This window comes from Canis lupus, chromosome 29, assembly GCF_048164855.1.
Source record: "Canis lupus baileyi chromosome 29, mCanLup2.hap1, whole genome shotgun sequence".
Classification (NCBI taxonomy): domain Eukaryota; kingdom Metazoa; phylum Chordata; class Mammalia; order Carnivora; family Canidae; genus Canis; species Canis lupus.
In genome coordinates, this window is record NC_132866.1 from 8,058,081 (window position 1) to 8,076,626 (window position 18,546).

Consider the following 18,546-nt stretch of genomic DNA (forward strand, 5'->3'; position numbering starts at 1 on the left):
TGTGCCTGGGGCCTCCAGTGACCATAAACACTAAACCCCTCCTCAGGATCTCTTCTCCTCTCAGTCATTGGAGAGGTATGGATGGGGCAGGTGGTTCTAAGAGGAGTATAATTCCAAGGGGACTGTCTGCCAGCCATCAACTGCCCTCCCTGCCTGATGTGCCCTCATTCAAGTCCTCCAAGAGCCTCTGCCTCAGTGCCCCTGATGTGGTGGAGGGCGACAGTGATTTGGCCACTCCAGAGATGCTCCTAGATAAACTCTGATATTGAGTAGGACACTGGACAGAGAAGGAAGTGAGGCAGAAAATTCTGAGCACTCTGGCAGCGCAGCAGGGATGGGGGCTCCAAGGGCTTCCTGGTCACTGAAGGATGGGTAATATAAGCAGCTAGGGGTCACGGACAAGATGGTGCTGGGAGAAAGAGCGTCAGGACATCTCATACCTCAGGCCTCTCTGACTACAGACCAGGGCTGCCCAGCAGGAAGAGAAGGCAAGCCACAGGTGTGAAAAGGTGCAGGTGAAATTAATTTTAATTGTATAGTTTATTTAATCCAAGATATCACCATTCACTATGGGATCAATACAAAAACTGTATATATTCAAGCCATGGAAGTCCAGTGTGCATTTTACACCTACAGTGCTGACAGTGCTTTCAATTTAGACAGGCCATGTTCAAATGCTCTAAAGGAATCTGTGACTGGTGAACACCACCTAGGGCTATAAACCTGGCTCATGCTGTTCCTTCTGCTTGGATTGTCCCTCCAGCATAACCAAATCCCCTTCACAAGCCTCGTCCAGGAAGCTCCAGCTAAGAGACCTCGCTCCTGCCTCAGAACTACTGGACCCTAATCCCTGTCGGATGGCATGACATGGTGTTTTGTCTGGGTGAGAGAGCCATATCTACAGGGTCAGTGTCCCCACCGAGGGGGCCTTCTACAGGACCTCACCAACCCATGCCTCCTCTACAGGGTCTTTTTTATGCTCTGGACAGAAAAGGTGCTAGAAAAATGTGTGCTGAAATGAAAGGAGGGAATGTTTGCATATTTCATGAGGTTTGCTTTGGATGGTTCCTTTGTTCACACAAGAAAGCCAAGACAGGAGCCAGGTGGGCTGGTGGCAGTGGGGAAAAGAGAGTATCTTCAGTAAATGGTGCTGGGAAAACTGAACAGCCACATGCAAAAGAATGAAACTGGACCACTTTCTTACACCACTCACAAAAATAAACTCAAAATGGATTACAGACCTAAATGTCAGACCTGAAACCATAAAATTCCTAAAAGAAAACACAGGCAGTAATTTCTCTGACATCAGCCGTAAAAACACTTTTCTAGATCTGTCTCCTCAGGCAAGGGAAACAAAAGCAAAATTAAATTATTGGAACTACACCAAAATAAAAAGCTTCTGCACAGCAAAGGAAACCATCAACAGAGTGACAAGGCAATCCACAGAATGGGAGAAGATATCTATAAATGACATATCCAAAAAGGGGTTAATATTCAAAATATAAAAAGAACTTCTACAACTCAATACAGGAAGAACAAATAACCCAATTAAAACATGGGCTGAGGACATGAATAGGCATTTTTCCTAAGAAGACAAACAGATGGGCAACAGACACATGAGAAGACTCTCAACATCACTCATCATCAGGGAAATGCAAATCAAAACCACAATGCGGTATCACCTCACACCTGTCAGAATGGCTGGAATTAAAAACACAAGAGATAACAAGTGTTGGTGAGGATGCGGAGAAAAAACGACAACCCCCCACCCTGTATAGTGTTGGTGGGAATGCAAACTGGTGCAGCCACTGTGGGAAATAGTGTGGAAGTTCCTCAAAAAAATTAAAAATAGAATTACTGTATGATCCAGTAATTCCACTACCGGGTATATATCCCAAAGAAAATTAAAACACTACTTTGGAAAGATATAAACACCTCTGTTTATGGCAGCATTATTTATAATAGCCAAGATACGGAAGCAGCCCAAGTGTTCACTGACTGCTGAACGGATAAAGAAGATGTAGTGTATATGCAATGGAATAGTACAGCCATAAATAAAAAGAATGAAATCTTGCCATTTGCAACCACATGGATGGAACTAGAGAATATAATGCTCAGTGAGACAAGTCAGTGAGGGAAAGACAAATATCTTATGATTTCACTCATATGTGGAATTTAAGAAACAAAACAAAAAAAAAACACAAAGAAAAAAGAGAGAGAAAAAAAACAGACTCTGAAATATAAAGAACAAAGTGGTGGTTGCCAGAGGGGAGCAGTGGGTGGGGGATGGGTGGGGGGAATGAGTGAAATAAAGGGGATCAAGACTACACATATCATGACAAACACTGAGAAATGTGTAGAGTTATTGAATATTATACACCTGAAACTAATATAACACTGTATATACTTCAATAGAAAAATAAAATTAAAATTTGTCACCACCACCCCTCAAAAAGAAGAAAAGAAAAGAAAGAAAAGAAAAGAAAAGAAAAGAAAAGAAAAGAAAAGAAAGAAAAGAAAATCAAGGCAGGAGCTGGCTAGGTGGTGGCAGCGGGGCTAGGAGTGGCTTCACCAAAGCCGTATTTTGTATATATGAGGTTTTCTGGACATAGCTTTTCCTCCTTAGTACGTTGCCATTCATCCCCATAAAAGATGAACAGTTTTGCGAATATTTTTAAAAACCCCAAATGCATCAAATCCATTTGGAGGGAACATATTGCATTCTGAATCTACCATCAATTTTACTGAAACGTTATTTTCTGGGCACCATTAGAGGAACCAAGCTATAATCAGAAAAAAAAAAAAAAAAAAAGGAAATTTTGTTGGGAAATGAGATTAAACCAGAGAAAAATCCGATAGTTTAAAGCTGGAGCCACATTACCTATTCTCCTCTGAGGGTTCAAGTTCCCGTCATTAGCCCACCGGTCCCCTTCCCTGTGGGATCTGAGAGGAGAGGCGTCTGCCTGCTCTCCCCACCTGATGCTTCATGCCTCCTTGGATTTAATCCCCTCCCTGCACGAACCACCCAGTCACAGGCTGGCCCAGGTGTAGCTACAAGTACGAGGGACGGAGTGCCAACCACCGACGTCATCCACACCGGGCCTGTGCTGCCCACGTCCCTATGCTCCAAGCCCTCCAATCCTCAAACAACCCTAAGGGGCAGGCACTGTTTATTTCAATGGGAAGCCAGAGGCTCAGAGAGGTGACATCAGTGGCCCAAGGTCACACAGCAGGAGGAAGTGCAGCTGTGGTTTGAGCCCAGGTGGGCATGTTCCAGAGCCCGTGCTGTAACCACCCTGTGGCCCGGCCCCCTCAGCCCTCGACGGCAACAGAAACCCACCTTCCTGTTACTGCCTGGGCTTCATGTCCCCTGGAAAACCTGATCCATGCAAACTCTGGCATCCTGCCTGGATGCAGTGCATCTAGACCAAGGGTTCTCCACCAGGGGTGACACTGGTCCCCAGGGCAGTGTCTGAAGACATTTCTAGTTGTTAAGTGGGGAGCAGGAGGGAAGTAGTGGTGAGCAGTGGGTAGAAGACACCGTGCTGCGAACACCTACAAGGCACAGAGCAGCCCCACCACAAGGGGAGTTCCACCAAAATGTCAGCAGTGCTGAGGTCTAGTGGACGGTTCTAGAAGGAAGAACATGGCTGTGCTCTGTCCAGATCAGACCTATGCAGGGACCTGCAGACCGTCCTAAGGCCTACATGCAAAGTGAGATTTCCGCCAGAGGAAGCAGCTGTGAAGAGACAGTGGAAGATGCTCCCAGAGGAGAAGAGACGGGGGCTGTCGTGGAGGAGCCAGGCTCACTGTCTGCACATCGGCAGGGCCCCTAGGAGGGGGGGACAGATATTCTCCTGCACCAAAGGAAGCAGATAGCTTTCTACAGGGCATCAGATGTCAGCTCAGGACAAGGATGGACGGAGACACTTGGCTACCATGGGCTCCTCCTCCCCAGAGCAGGCAAGGCCACCCTGGGGTGGACAGCCAGGCAGGAGTCTTTCCCCCTGCCAGCTGAGGATGCTGGGATGCTGGCTGTGTTTTTTCTAATTTCTCTCTCTCTCTCTCTCTCTCTCTCTCACACACACACACACATACACACACACACATATGTAGATCCCACCTCCCTGGCTCAACATCCACCTCCTAATCAAACACCAAAGTCTCTTTTTATTGTCAGCTTCCCAAATAGTTAAGCCATTTTGGATATAGAGTTGTGAGTCTTTTTCCCCCCTCCAGTGTGCAAAACTGATGGGATGATGCTTTTTTTCTGGCTAAAGCACAAGAGAGAAATCCTGTAGGTAGAGCAGGGTGGCTTTTGGAATGCACAGCCCTGTGGCCAGCGAGCTGCAACTTGCAGCATGATGAGGTTGCGGGGGGCGGATGGGAGTGAAGGTGGCAGGCTCCTGGCTAATAGGCAGGAGCTCCCCAGAGCGGTGGGATAGGCAAGCCTACCTGGCTGGGCACAGAGTGGGCTCCCTGCTCTCTGTGCAGAGGGCAGGTGGCACCTGCTGTGGACCAGGGTGTCCAGGCTGAGAACGCCTGGGGGTGAGGCCACACCGTGCTTGATGGGCAGTAGTAACCCAACCAGGGCAGGGCGTCTTCCTCCCTTCATTCTCCCGTTTCCCTTCCTTTGGGGCCTCTTGGGGCTGGGGCTGAGGCTAAAGGGTTAGATGATGTGATTTGGGAATCAAGGTGGGGAATCATTTCCATCCTTCTGGTTCCGAGGGCCAGAGAGAAAAAGCATGTGCTTCTCACCACTCTCACCAAACCTGTCAAGTTCACTGTCACCTGCTGGAAACCTGCATCCAAGAGAGGTCGGTGACCATTTCAGGTCACACGGGCCCTGATTTGCCCTCCCAAACCCAAGTCCCGCTGGTCGGGCTCACCTGGTGATCACATAGGGTGCAAAGCATACGAGGAAGGTCCCTATGAAGGTGCTGATCTTCTTGGTAGCCCGCTGCCGCCTCCTTTTCTGCTCCTCCAGACAGCGTTCCCGCACACTGTGCATGAGAGAGAGGAAGACGACTTGCTATCAACGAACACAGGCAGGGCTGTGAGTGCAGGGACTCAGGGAAGAGCCAGGGAGACCCGAGGTCGAGTCCTGGCCGTAGGTGCGTGGCCTGGGACACATACATGAGTTTGGACATGTGCATGGCATTGCCAAGCCTCAGTGTCATCCATAAAATGTACATGGTCATATAATAAAATGCCCCCAGGGGCTCATTTGAGAATTAAATGCAAAAAGCACACAGATGCATGAAATGCATTCAATGCATAAAGCACATAAAGCAATTAGCATGGTGCCCAAGTGGAAAGAAATATAAATTCTCACTATTACTATTCAGAACTCCACTGGTCACCTGCTGTATGCCAGCCCCAGAGTCCACATTCTCTAAGTAGTAAATCTAATTCTCGTCTTTACTGATATTCATCCTGCTGGGTGGGTTTTACCTGCCAGGTGGGTTTTTCCCTCCCCTGTTTTACAATGAAGAGTATGAGCTCAGTGAAGCCAAATGGTTTGCTCAGCTGGTAAATGGAGACAGGATTTGAACCCTTGTGTGTGTTTCTCAGAATCTGGTCCTTTCTACCTGGGGTGACACGGACTCCGTGCATGCAGGGTGGCACGGGGATTCCTTTCCTCCAGCCTTCAGCGCTGTGTCTTCCATCCCAAAGCCTCAGCCCTGTCTGGAGCTACAGACCTTATCTTATGGGGTCACAGGGTGAAGTCACTTGGTTCCTTCAGGGACCAAGCTCAGTGAAGCTAAGACTCCCAGGTCTCTGGGAAATCAGGGACACAGCTTTGAGGATGGAATCAGGAGCTTGCTGCCTATGCTTCTAACCACATCCTCATCCTGACTCGACTTGCTCCAGGGCCTTTCAAGAACTCACATCTCCCACCAACTGAGAGAAGTGGTTCATGCCACCCTTTCCTGTAGCCACAGGGTAATTCATGAGCACCAGCGAGCTGTCCATTGCCACTGTCAGAGCCCAAGGGGCAGGTCCAGCCACAAGGTTCCACGTGCTCCAACCCATGGGTTTCCATGTCAGCAGGTGTTTCTGCTGTTTATTTTTAAAATAAATCACATCATTCCAAAAATGAACAGGGAGAAAGACCACAGACTGAGTTGCCCAGGAAGTGGAGATAATCTGGCAAGAATGAGGCCCATTGTGCTGCAGAGACCTCACTCCAAATTTAGGCCAGTCTGTTCAAGGAAGGCAAGGAGTGGAGAGAATGTGCATGAGCCGGGTTCACAGGCAGCATTAATGCCAGGGCAGCCTCCCCTTCCTTCCACAAGGACTATCATCTTAACACCAAATCAGAACTCTTCTTCACCATATTTCTGATTGCAGATGGACAATTCCACATTAGATTAGATTGAAGGCCCCTGAAATTCTTGCAGGACTTTTCCTGCTTGACTTGAAATGTAGAATTGGGAGCTGGAGTTTGGTTTGGTACAAACAGGTTTCACACTGGTTGTAAAATTATTAAAATGAAATCACATTACTAATTCATTTCTAATAACTAATATTAATAACAACTCACATTTCTTGAGACTAATCCATCCCATTTTAGATACTTTGATGGAGGTTCATGGGTGTCAGTTTATTTGAGGCTCTCAACATCTTTATATATTGAGGACTGATACAACTATAATCTTTATTTTATTTTATTTTTTATTTTTTTTTTTGGATAAGCAGATGAGGCACAGAGAGGTTAAGCAACTTGCTCAAGGCCACACAGCTGGTGAGTAGTGGTGAGTGGTGATAGGATGACCAACTTGTCCTGGGTAATCGGGACTGTCCTGGTTTTAGCACTAAAAGTCTTGCATCCTGGATGCTTTGCATGGGACTGGCCCTGTTTTAAAATGGAAAGTCCCACATCTGAGAACCCCCTCCACCTAGAGCAAACCAGGACAGTTGGTCCCCCTAGGTGATGGCAGGATCTGAACCCAGGCCATCTGACTCTGGAGGCTTCAGTGTCATCTCCCAACTAGTGTGCGTGTGTGTGTGGAGGGGGGGGGACTCTTCACAAACCCTTTGGGAGGCACCAGGGCATCATCTTATCCAGAAAACCTGAAGAATACAGCTGATGGAACAGGAGGACTGGGGGGTTATGCCTGAGGTCACACAGCAAACGTCAGTCTTAATCTCCTTGCTCTCCATTTATACTTGGGTCTCTGCAGAGTCTTCTACCAATGTCTTCTGGCTCCTGTGACGTGTGCATGATATGGGTGGGTGTGGAGAGAAGGTACAGGTCCTCACAGGAGGTCTGGGTGCAGTGAAATAACCAATTTATCTTGGTTTGCCTGAGATTGTCCTATTTTAAAACTCAAAGTCCTGTGTCCTAGGAGAGCCCTATCAGTACTTGGCAAACCAGGACTATGATTACCCTAGGGCGCAGCATGTTTGGTATTTTCTCCATAACATAGGCCCGTTTGTTTTAGTATTATTTCCCCCAGGGATCCCTGGGTGGCGCAGCGGTTTGGCGCCTGCCTTTGGCCCAGGGCGCGATCCTGGAGACCCGGGATCGAATCCCACATCGGGCTCCCGGTGTATGGAGCCTGCTTCTCCCTCTGCCTATGTCTCTGCCTCTCTCTCACTCTCTCTGTGACTATCATAAATAAATAAAAATTAAAAAAAACTTCTTATTTAAAAAAAATATTATTTCCCCCAAAACATTCATATAATTGAGTTGAGAATTGCTAGAGATTTGGGACATGAGCTGGGTGTCCTGAGCCATCGCAGCACACTCACCCCATGAGAGGTAGAGCATTCTAGGCCTCTCCTAAAAAAAAAAGCACGGAATTCATATAAATGCCTAAACAAGGGTACCCCAAGGAAGGTGATGATGACACTGGGCCCCCCTCCAATCTGTGACCCTGATGATGTTGTCCATTTCTCAGATGCTTTAGAATAACCTTAATAAGTGAAAGAGCTCTGGATTAGATGTCCTAGTCCGAGCTCTGCCCTCCTTGCTATGTGGCCTTGGGGAAGTCACTCAATCTCTCTGAATCTGGTTCATCATTGATCCACGGGGAATTTCATAATAGCCATAACTGGAGCTACCATTTGTCAGGGACAAAAATCACTCATCAGGTCCCAAGCTCTTGAGGAGTGAGGAGCTCCCTCCGGCACCCTCCGCAGGGACTGAGCTCACCGCCGAGGAGCTGACCACCCAGTTGTCTCCCCTCTCCCTGCTGCGCCAGATAGTCCTCCCTTAATGACACAATGCAGACTTAAAAGCAGATACTGGTAAAAGCTTCGGAGGTCTTTGGGAGGATAAACAGACACATTTCAGTGACCCTACAAGAATAAAGTAGACGCTGTGCAGGCTAAAATGATCAACGTCATGACTGTACACTGTAAAAATCTATGGGGAATAATTTTAACTGTTCTTGCAAAGCTTTGTACAGGAGGAAGAATTAAATCACAAGCTCTCTGCAGACATGTTATATCTGTGGCTGCCCGCAGTGCAAAGCTCAACATCTAACATCCAGAAACCCCCTAATCAGTGTGTGTTGTACAAAGTGATGAACCCTTAAAAAGACATCTTAGAAAATTAAGTCTCAATCATTTAAGTGACCTCCTCAAAAGAGATGATGGGAGAAACCTGTTCTGAAACAGACTTTTTAAAGTGAGCCTTAGAAACCTTGAGCCGATTGAATAAAGCAAGTCTTGTCGATGGATGAAAGGCCATGAAAGCTTCCACTAGCCTGGAGTCCCTTTTTGTTAATGGTGTGATAGGAAGCATGTGGCACCAGAGCCCGGCTTCTGGATTCAAACCCAGGCTCCACCATTTAATTTCTGCGTGGCTCTAGGCAAGTTATACAACCTCTCTGTTCATCAGCCTCCTCATCTCTAAAATGATAGTTCTAAAAAAATAAATAAATAAAAAATAAAATAAAATGATAGTTCTAAGAGTATCTATCTCATAGGGTCTTACTGAGATGAACATCCAAAATGTACCTAGGACAGTGCCTGACTCAGCCCTCAATAAATAACAACCGTGATGATAATCTATTCAACATGTTTATTGAACAATTACTATGTTCCAGTACTATCTTGAACTCCAAAACCACAGGGCTCCCTCCCATTGCAAATGTTTTTCTTTCTGCCCTGTGCATTTGTGAGAGACAGACAGGAAGAAATAGCTGCAACCAAGGGCTGTTCCAGAGGAGGTCTGAGCTGACTCCTGACTCTTGCGCTGGCTCTGTGACCTTCTCTGGCCTCCAGGAACCCAGTGGAAGCTGTCTTAATGACTCCTGGCATACCATGGGGGTCTGGGATAGATGTTGTGTCTGGGTTAGCATCCACGTGGGCCTAGTCATGTCTCTGCTCTGAGACAGACTGGCTAGACCCCACAGTCACACAGTCACGTGTAGTATGGGGAACCCCCTCATCTACCCAACCCAGCTCACAGACGGAGAAAATGAGGCTCAAAGCAGAGAGCAATGGGCCCCCCTCCCCTAGAGAGTGAGATGCTGGAAGAGCCAGCGCCCCATTACTGGCGCTCCTGGTCAGGAACCACACTGCTTCTTCCCTGAACACCTGCAAGAAGATGGATCCATCTCCCCTGCCCAGAGCTCTCCTGATTTCCAGGTGAGGCCGGAGGATGTCAGAAGGAGGGCAGGGCGGCCATGCAACCCTCTTGCTTATCATTATTGTTAAGCACAATATGAGAGCAGCTTACCTGCACCCGGAACAAAATAATAAAATCACTCCGCGCTTGCTCTCATTTTTCCCCCACCATAGCTTTGCAAAACTGAGCTCTTTGAAATCTTGTAGCCCTGTGAGCTACAGTTTGATTTGCAGATGAGGACACAGAGGGCCAGCAGGGTTTATGCCATGCCCAGGGTCCCACAATGAGTTCAGGACAGAACCAGGACTCCTGACTTCAGGATCTGGGGTATCTCCCCCAGATCCCACTGCCCTCCACAGGATCCCAGAGCAAGAAGCAAGCTGCATCTAGCCACACTAATGCATTCTCCAGATATTTCTGGGCACAGGAGTAGCAGCAGGAGTCCTCAGACTTATAGGCTGAATCTGTAGATTCATAGGGTGAGGGGCTCCAATTTCCCTTGGCCAGCAACATTCGACCAGAGTACAAGCAAGCACATCAGCGTGGGGGTTCCCGAGGGCTGCCGCAGGGCACAGAGCTTCCCTGTGACAAAGAGACAGCTTTTCTGGCATTGTGACATGTGGGGCCAAAGAGATGTTCCCTGGTAGGCGTCAATAAATGGCAGAGGGGACAGAGAAGGCTGGGAATATCTGAAGTGAATAAATGAGGCAATCACGGCCAATATCTTCCAGTCCCAGACACCTCCAGGCCCAACACAATGGTCTGAGCCCTGAATGGGCCCCAGATGACTGCAGACGGTCCAGAGCGCATGCTCCAAGTGTTCCCAGGGTAATCCAGATTTGTTTCCTGGCTTTTAAAAGAACAAAACAAAAGGCAAGGGAACAGGCTGACCAATGGGGGAGTAGACCTTGAGTTTGGGGTCAGGACACTAGTGTGAAAATTCGTGTCCTCAGATCTCACAAGAGGGGGGTCCTGTGCTGGGCCCTGGACGGTGAGGGGACGATGCCCCTCCCCACGAGCTGAAGACTTCACGTGCCCACCCAGAGCCCACGTCACCCATTCTAGATCAGGCCCCAAGTGCGCGGAACACAGAACTCCCCCCTAGATGCCCCGATCCTGCTTCTAGGATGTGAACAGGCAATCTCCCCGAGGGTGGACAGGGCCATGTGTGCTCGGCTCGAGGCTGAGGGGGGAGGCTCCTTGCCTTGCTGGGTAGAGCCAGGGCTGGGAGGAGAGGCAGGGGCTGTGTGCTCGGCGCCCCCCACCGTGGACGGGGCTGAACTCCACGGAGCCCGAGAAGTCTAAATTTGAACCCAGCCTTGCAGCGCATTATAAATGTATACTTGTCAAGGTAGGAGGACAGAACATATTTCATTTAACAGTTTGTAGGCTTAATTTAGAACTTCTAAATATTTATATAGATGGTGAGCCTCTATTTGCACTTTTGTCCCATCCATAAATCTTAGGGGCAGAACGGGGCACACATTTTGGCTCGAGCCACATCCTTGATCTGTTAAATTAAGCAAGTGGCCTCCCCTCCTTCCCCGGGTCTCCCAATTTCCTCCCCTGTAAAGCCAAGGGCACAGTGAGGTTGTCTCCGTGGGCCCTTCCATCTCCAATGCCACAGCTCGGACGCCCCCTGGGGCGGGCACCTAGCCAACCCTCAGTAGACCCTGGTCACAAGGAGGAGTGTGCTTCACCAACTGAAATCACAGACCCATGCCAGCGAGCAGCGGACCCCCAGCTGGCCCGGGAGAGCAGGGAGGCCACCTTGGTGCCCCGACGCCCCACCTATGTCCCACGCAGGTGAAAGCCCATGCCTCTGGCAGCACCAGAGAGAGGACCCACTATTCCTAGTTCGGAGCTATGGTTTGGGAGAACAGAATGTAGCAAACTGAGCAGTTGGAGGACCAGGTGGGAAAAAAATATTAGCAATTCCTAATTGCTTCATGCATGTCGCAACTTGGAAAGCCACCTCAGGAAGATGGGAGTGGGGAATGCCTCTCAGGACAGATTTAATTTAAAACAGAGGGTCCCTGGCAGTATTGAAACAAAGGAGTCCAGCCTGCCTCTCGCGGCATTAAACACTCTGTGGGAAGAGCAGACACTGACAGGGAGCTTTCTGACAAACGTCGCCCTGGGCCTCAGGGAACTCAGAACGGTCCCTTCTAATTAAGTCCCAGGAGGCCATTAGTGTGGTGGCTGTTAAAGAAAACTTCCAGCAAGCAAAGACTCCACCTGCTGCCCTGGCTGTCCAGATAAGGAGGCCTGGTTTCTGCTGATCCCCAGGTGCCCCTGGCTGTCAGCACCAAACCAGCCCAGGAGCCTTGGCTGATCTTTCTAGAGCCTTCGTGCCTAGGGCTTGGACGTTCGAGGGGCAGCCTTCTCCATCCGACAGAGCGAGATCGCAATTTCTCATTTGTGGGGAGGAAGAGTTTGGGGCTGCCAAGAAAACAGGCTGTGGATCAGCTGTCAGGAAGCTGGTGCCCTCCTCTGTGGCCCAACACCCACCCTCTTGCTCTGGGGACCCGACTCCGCACAGAAGGCAGGCTGGGTTCACTGAAGGGACAGTGCTGTCACAGCTGCCCATTATGTTGTCACCTCAGGCCAGCCCTCTGCCAGCGGAGCCTGTCTGAACTGGCCGGGGGCCATCCCTGCCTCAGCAGCCTTTCCCCTCCCCGGTGCAGACTAGTGCTGTTCCTTGGTGCCCCAGGGACCCATGGCACTGGGAGAAGGGGCTCCTGAAAGCATCCTGGGGCTTAGAAGAGGTCAGGGTTCCCCCAGAGGGGAACAGAGGGAACAGAGGAGACTGGAGGGCAGCAGAGCAGCGGCCTGGAGTCGGTGACAGATTTGCAAGTTGTGCAAGAGTGGAGACGGCCCTATATCCCAAATGGGCTGACTCCTGTTCTGGAACATGGATGGGCAGCACGGATGGGATTTGTGACTGGTCTGAATGAGAGCTGATTCCTTTCCTGGCTCAACCCCTTCTCTGCTTAGACTCCTGGTGGGAGGGCCCCCAATAGGAATCCTTCTAGTCCTGGTTGTTCAGCAACATTGCCTATTGCTTCTAAAAGAGCCCCCGTCAAGTCCTAGGGATGCACCTTCTAAAGCAAGGTCCCCACATCCCGGGAGATGCAGTTGTGACTGCACAATATTACCATAAGCGACACTGAACCATAAACAGACACGGGCAGGGAGTGAGCCCAGATCTTTGTGGGCAGTGTGCGCATGCATGTCACCTGTGACAGGTGCACATGTGCTGGCCCGTTCGTTAGACATGCAGTTTACACATGAACACACGCGACTGTTCATATGCCCTGGTGTCCTTGTGCTATTGGTCATTCATATAACACACTGTCCATGATCCCATGGAGAAGACTGGAAGGCTGGAAGCTTTGGCCCAGCACGTAATGAGGAAGGGTCATTCTGGGGAGAAACAATGAACGCACACATGCCTCCCTCTGCACGTGCAGACACAGTGAAGTTTAAGGGCTCTTCTTTCTGTTGCTCATGGGCAGAAATGACTCACATTGAATGAACCCTTGCTCCGACCGATACATCCGGTCTGTCCCCCTCAGCCATGAGCTTGCTTCTCCCCGGGCGGGGAGGGGCATTCGCATGCTAAGGACCCAGCTCCCTCTCACTGCCCCCAGGCCCCCCCCTTCCTCGAGGAGCTCTCTGTCCACCTCACTTTCTGTGCCATCTGGAAGCCAAAGCCCGGTACCGTAGGATCCTGGGTGACAGAAGGGAAGCCTGCCCTTCCCTGGGACGTTGAGATACAGAAGAACAGTCCTTAGAGACACCACCAGCCATTTCCTTCCTTGATTTGTTAGCCTCATAAGGAAAACCCAGGTGAGCTCAGGACACCTCAGCTAAGAGTGTCTTCCTTTATTCCCGGAGATGCTCCAGGGGATGGTGTGAGTTCCCAGGGGGTACCTGCACCTGAACTGCCCACCCCAACCTGCCTTTCTCAGACGGCAGCCAGGTGAGCGGGAGGTGGTGTGGGCAGGTTTTGTGCCAGGAGCCCTGTGGGTGATACTGCCCCTCTGCAGGGGCCTCCGACCTCCAAGTCTGGGAGACGCAGGACAGTGCCATTTGGCGAGGGCGGGAAGAGACATCCCCCCTCCTCCAGCTCCCTTAGATGCTCCTTTCAGCACCCACAGAGGAAGGTGCAGCCCAAGGACTCTCTCACACACAGGATCAGGAGACAGAGGCAGCATCAGACACCAGAGAAAGGAAAGACCCAGAAAAGCAGCACATTCTCACTCCAAGAGCTCTCGAGGGGCTCCCCGGGCGCCTAAGCCACACTCCCAGGGCCCGCGTGGAGCCTTTTAAAGGACTCAAGCAGCCAGCAGAGACCACTGCCTGCCTTCCGCATGCTGGCTAAGGTGGAATCCACAAACACACGGAAGAAGGATAAGCAATCCAAAAAGTCCTGACGCCAATTTCTTCCGAGGCTTCACAAAACGTACATACCATCTCACCCACGTTTTTGGTGGCCCTGCTTTGTGGATGCTCTAAGCCCCTGTCTCAAGACCCGCAGCCCCGGTCCCCACCCCCCACCTCCACCTGAGCTTCCCGAAGAAAGAATGGAGGCTCCACAGCCAAGGGACCTGCCCGAGGCTGCACGCTGGGGCGTCGGGGGGCGCACAGGGACCCCCTACCTCCCACCAGGGGCCCTCCCACCCTCCCCCAGCGCCCCCCTCACCTGGGGTGGATGTCCACGAGCAGCACGAGCGTCTGCATGGTGATCACGTCGATGCGCTTGCAGTGGAAGCGAGCCACCTTGAGCACCTTGAGGTACGTGCAGCAGAGCACGACGAAGGACAGCAGGAAGCTGAGCGCGTGGAAGGCGCCCGTGAAGACGGCGAAGCGCAGGCGCTCGTCCGGCCGCCGGCTGCACAGCGTGCACGACGCGTACAGCTGGTGGAAGCCGAGCCAGGACAGGGCGAGCGCGGCGGCGGGGAAGGCGAGCGCGTGCAGCCACGTGTAGGCCACCATGAGCGCGGCGTCGCGGAGGCGCATCTTGGCGCGGTAGCTCAGCGGGAAGACCACGGCCACCCAGCGGTCGATGCTGAGCGCGGCCATGCTGAGCATGGAGTTGGTGGCCAGGAAGGTGTCGAGGAAGGCGGCCAGGCGGCACAGGCGGTCCCCCGCGGGCTGCCGCTGCGCCACGACGCCGGCCAGCGTGAGCGGCATGTTGAGCACGGTGCACAGCAGGTTGCCGCACGTGAGGTTGAGGGTGAAGAGCGCCGGCGCCTGGCGGCGGATGTCGGCGCTGTGCAGCAGGCACAGCAGCACCAGCGCGTTGGACAGCAGCGAGACGCCCATCGTGCCCACCAGCAGCCCCGCCAGGCCCGCGTCCCACGAGTTCATGGTGCGCGCCCGCCGCGGGCGCTCAGGGCCCGCCACCCGTCGCCATGGCGCCCCCGCCGCCGCCGCCCCGCGCCCCCCCGGCCCCCCGGCCCCCGCCGCCGTGCGCCCCGCGGCCCTCACCCCATCCCTCCACGCGCGGGCCGCCGCCGCCGCCGCCGCCGCCGCCGCCGCCGCGCAACCACCGGCTCTGTGGTCCCGCCCGCGCCCGCGCCCGCGCGCTCTCCCGGGCTGCGCTCCTCTGCCGTCTCCCGCTGCTGCTCTCTCCGTCTGCCTCTCCCACCCCCAATCTTTCTCCTCCCCTCCCGTGGTCCTCCCCCCTCCTCTTCTCTCGCTCTCTGGAATCTGGCTGCTGCTATCACAGAAATCCCCGCTGATGCGCGCGCGCGCGCGCACACACACACACACACACACACACGCGCACACACACATACACTCACACCCAGAGAACCAGCCCTGAAGGCTCCGCTGCAGGTGATTGGCTCCCGGTCGCTCCCCGCCCCTCCAGCCCTCCCCTCCGGGTGTCCGAGACAGGCTGGGTCCAGGAAGTCTGTCTGAGAAAGACGGCCGGCTGCCCGGGCACCTGCACGCTTCGGTCCCACCTGTCCCAGGCCGAGCGGCAGCCCAGCCAGACCTGGACGTGGAGGGCCGGGCTGAGTTTCGCAGGGCGGGGGCGCTCCTCCCTCTCCGGGCTGCGCTGGGGGAACTCGGGGAGGCTGCCTCGGCCCAGAGGGCTGAGAGCGAAGGAACGCACATTCCTCCATCCTGCGTGACCAAGGGCCTGGCTCCAGGGCACCTGTGGTGCTCTCTTCCCATCACCTTCCAGCCAGAGCTGCTCAAGTCTGCGGGGGGATGCTGGGACATCCTGGGACAACCTCTGGACATCCCCTCAGCCAGCAGAGCCCTTTATCTGACTCCGAGCACGCACACTTGGGCCAGCCTGTCCGTCCACAGCCAGCCTCGGCAGAGCCGTGGTGTGGCTCAGCATTCCCGGCCTGAGTTCCAGCTGCGGCCATCTGTCAGCCACACACCATCTGCCCTGGGTCTGGTGAGACAGCGAGTTCCAATTTATGAAGGACCTGGATGACATAATGTGCCAAAGCTCTTCAGAAAAAGGGGAGGATGGCGGGTGGCATGGCTTGGTGGCAGCCTTAGGGACTCTGGATATGCAAGGTCTGAGCCTACCGTCAGGAAGGTGCACAGAGACGGTGGCCCTTCTGTCCATCTACTAAAACCCTGCAGGGAAAGTGTCTGGAGCAGGGCTTCCCTCCCCAACCCTGAGAGCCTGATTGAACCTTTACCACCACACCACTGCTGTCCTAGGACTCTGGGCAACCTTGCTGAGTCCCAGTTTCCCTCTTTACCTTTCAAAGCTCCGGCGGACAGCATCTATAATGGTGTGTGTGCAGAACCTTGCCTCCCCGGGGGAGGAGACAGAGCCGAATACCAGCAGTCTATGCATCGTTTGCCCCCCTGGTGGGGCCCACAGAATTCAGGGTTGGGTAGGTGTCTTCATTAGATACTTGGTGTGTGACATGAGAGTGAGGAGTTCACCTGTGCATCTCCTGCTCCCAAAGGCTCCCCACACACAGCCCCTGGCATGAGATAGGTGTCCATGTACTGCTGTAAAGTAAATGAATCAAGGAATACATTTCTGGGGGCACCATTGGGCCCATGAGTCTCACACTTTGGTGTTTGGCAGACTCACCTGATAAACATGGGTGCTGGTTAAAGATTGGGATTTTTGGGTCATACTTGGAGTTTCCAAGTCAGCAGGTCTGGGGCTCTGCATTGTCAGTGGGCTTCTTAGGTAACTCCAATGAGGATGATTTGTGAGTATGCCTGGAGAGCACGCTCAATGAGAAGCGGGCCATTGGGCCAGCTGGATGTCTGCTCATCACCTGAGCACATCCTCCAACAGTGGCCTGATGTTCTGGCCTGGAGGCACACGCTGACCGGTCACCAGCATGTGTAGGAAGTACAATGCCAAGCCCTAACTAGTACCCTCAGAGCACTTCGACATTTACAGGACACATTCAACATTATCACACTTTATTTAATCATTGCCACAATGACAAGAAAAGGACACTGAAGCTCAAAGAGCACACAGGAGAGAGTTGGTAAGGGAGGAAGTAGGTATCAGTAGGTCCATAGATGGGTCCCTTCTGCACGCTCTGAAGGTCTTATGTCACCTTCTCAAGCAGGTGTCCTTGGTCAGGAACTTGAAAGCATCTCAACTTAGCAACATTAAAATGATATCAGTGGCCATGTAACCAGGTCCAAGAGCGAATAGCCAGTGAACATGCACATACATGCACACACATCATTTTCAATTTGCCTTTTGAATTCTTTTTTAAGATTTTTTAAAAATTTATTCATGAGAGACATACAGAGAAAGGCAGAGACATAGGCAGAGGGAGAAGCAGGCTCCCCATGGGGAGCCTGATGTGGGACTTGATCCCAGGACCCAGGATCATGACCTGAGCCGAAGGCAGATGTTCAACCACTGAGCCATCCAGGCATCCCTGCCTTCTGAATTCTTAAAGGCAATATTGAAAGATTAAAAGGCCAGAAAGACACTCAGAATACTTTAACTCAGTTTCCTAGAGAACAGTTAATTTTCTTTTGGTTGTGAACAATATTTCCTGCTCCTAGGAAGGCTGAAGGAGGCCTCCATGGTGACCAGGTACCCAACCCCCATGGCTTCAGCCAACCTGGGCCTCACTGGATGCAGGTCCTAACAGAGCCCCAGACACCAACGGTAAGGTCATAGTCACCAGAAGGGGAGATGCCTGTGTCTGTCCAGGCCTGAATGCTGGGGCCCCTCTGCCTCTTGTGAGTGAACTCAAGCATCTGGCACATCTGATCAGGGGACATGAGATGTCAGGGTGCAGAGCCTATCCTCAGGGGGGTGGTTGTCACACTGTGAACAGATCTGTATGCCTGAATACTTCTCTGACCTGAGAGAAGTGATGAGATGTTCATGACAGCATTAACATAAGTCATTAAATACTGCAACTGGGCCCCAAGGACATATTCAAAACCAGAACTGAGCCTCTTCCCTTCAGATAGTTGAATATAGTTCAACATAGTGGCAGGTGCATATACCTGTGGTAGGGAATCATTACCACAACCCTCCAGCATGAGTGTCATGAGTCTGTCTTGACATGTGAAGGAGCCAAGACCCAGAAAGACCCACAATTTGTTCAAGGTCACTCCAGGTGGGCATCAATAGATAGGGCAGAATGAATTAAGATGGCAGAGCCAAGATTAGAATCCTTATCTATTGGACGTTAAAAACCATGTTCTTTCCACTGTGATACTATATTGATCACACACGACTTGTCACATCTATGCTTGCATACACACATGCACACACACACACACACACAAAGCACATATACTCACAGTGAGAGGTGGTCCTTTCCATGGCTATCTTTAAAAACAGGTGAAAGATTTATATAAGCTGAACAGAAACTGGAATGTCACCAATGTCCTCTCTGCTGCTGGCGTCAGTTCACTTCCAGAGTGGTTACCTCTGTGGTGGTATCTCTCCAGACAGGCTGTTCATGCAGACTCCTGGCTCAGCC

General features: G+C 51.8%; 1 protein-coding gene across 2 annotated transcripts in view; it reads right to left on the minus strand.

Moving 5' to 3' along the window:
• GPR26 (G protein-coupled receptor 26) overlaps positions 1-15,008 on the minus strand; it is a 41,742-nt gene extending 26,734 nt beyond the window's left edge. For both annotated transcript variants that reach the window (XM_072804993.1, XM_072804992.1), the window contains exons 1-2: positions 14,292-15,008; positions 4,890-5,003 (exon numbers count right to left, since the gene is read on the minus strand). In XM_072804993.1, coding sequence (XP_072661094.1) covers positions 4,890-5,003; positions 14,292-14,959 — 782 coding nt within the window. In that variant the 5' untranslated portion in view covers positions 14,960-15,008. The remainder of the gene's footprint in view (positions 1-4,889; positions 5,004-14,291) is intronic.
• Positions 15,009-18,546: the final 3,538 nt, after the last annotated feature.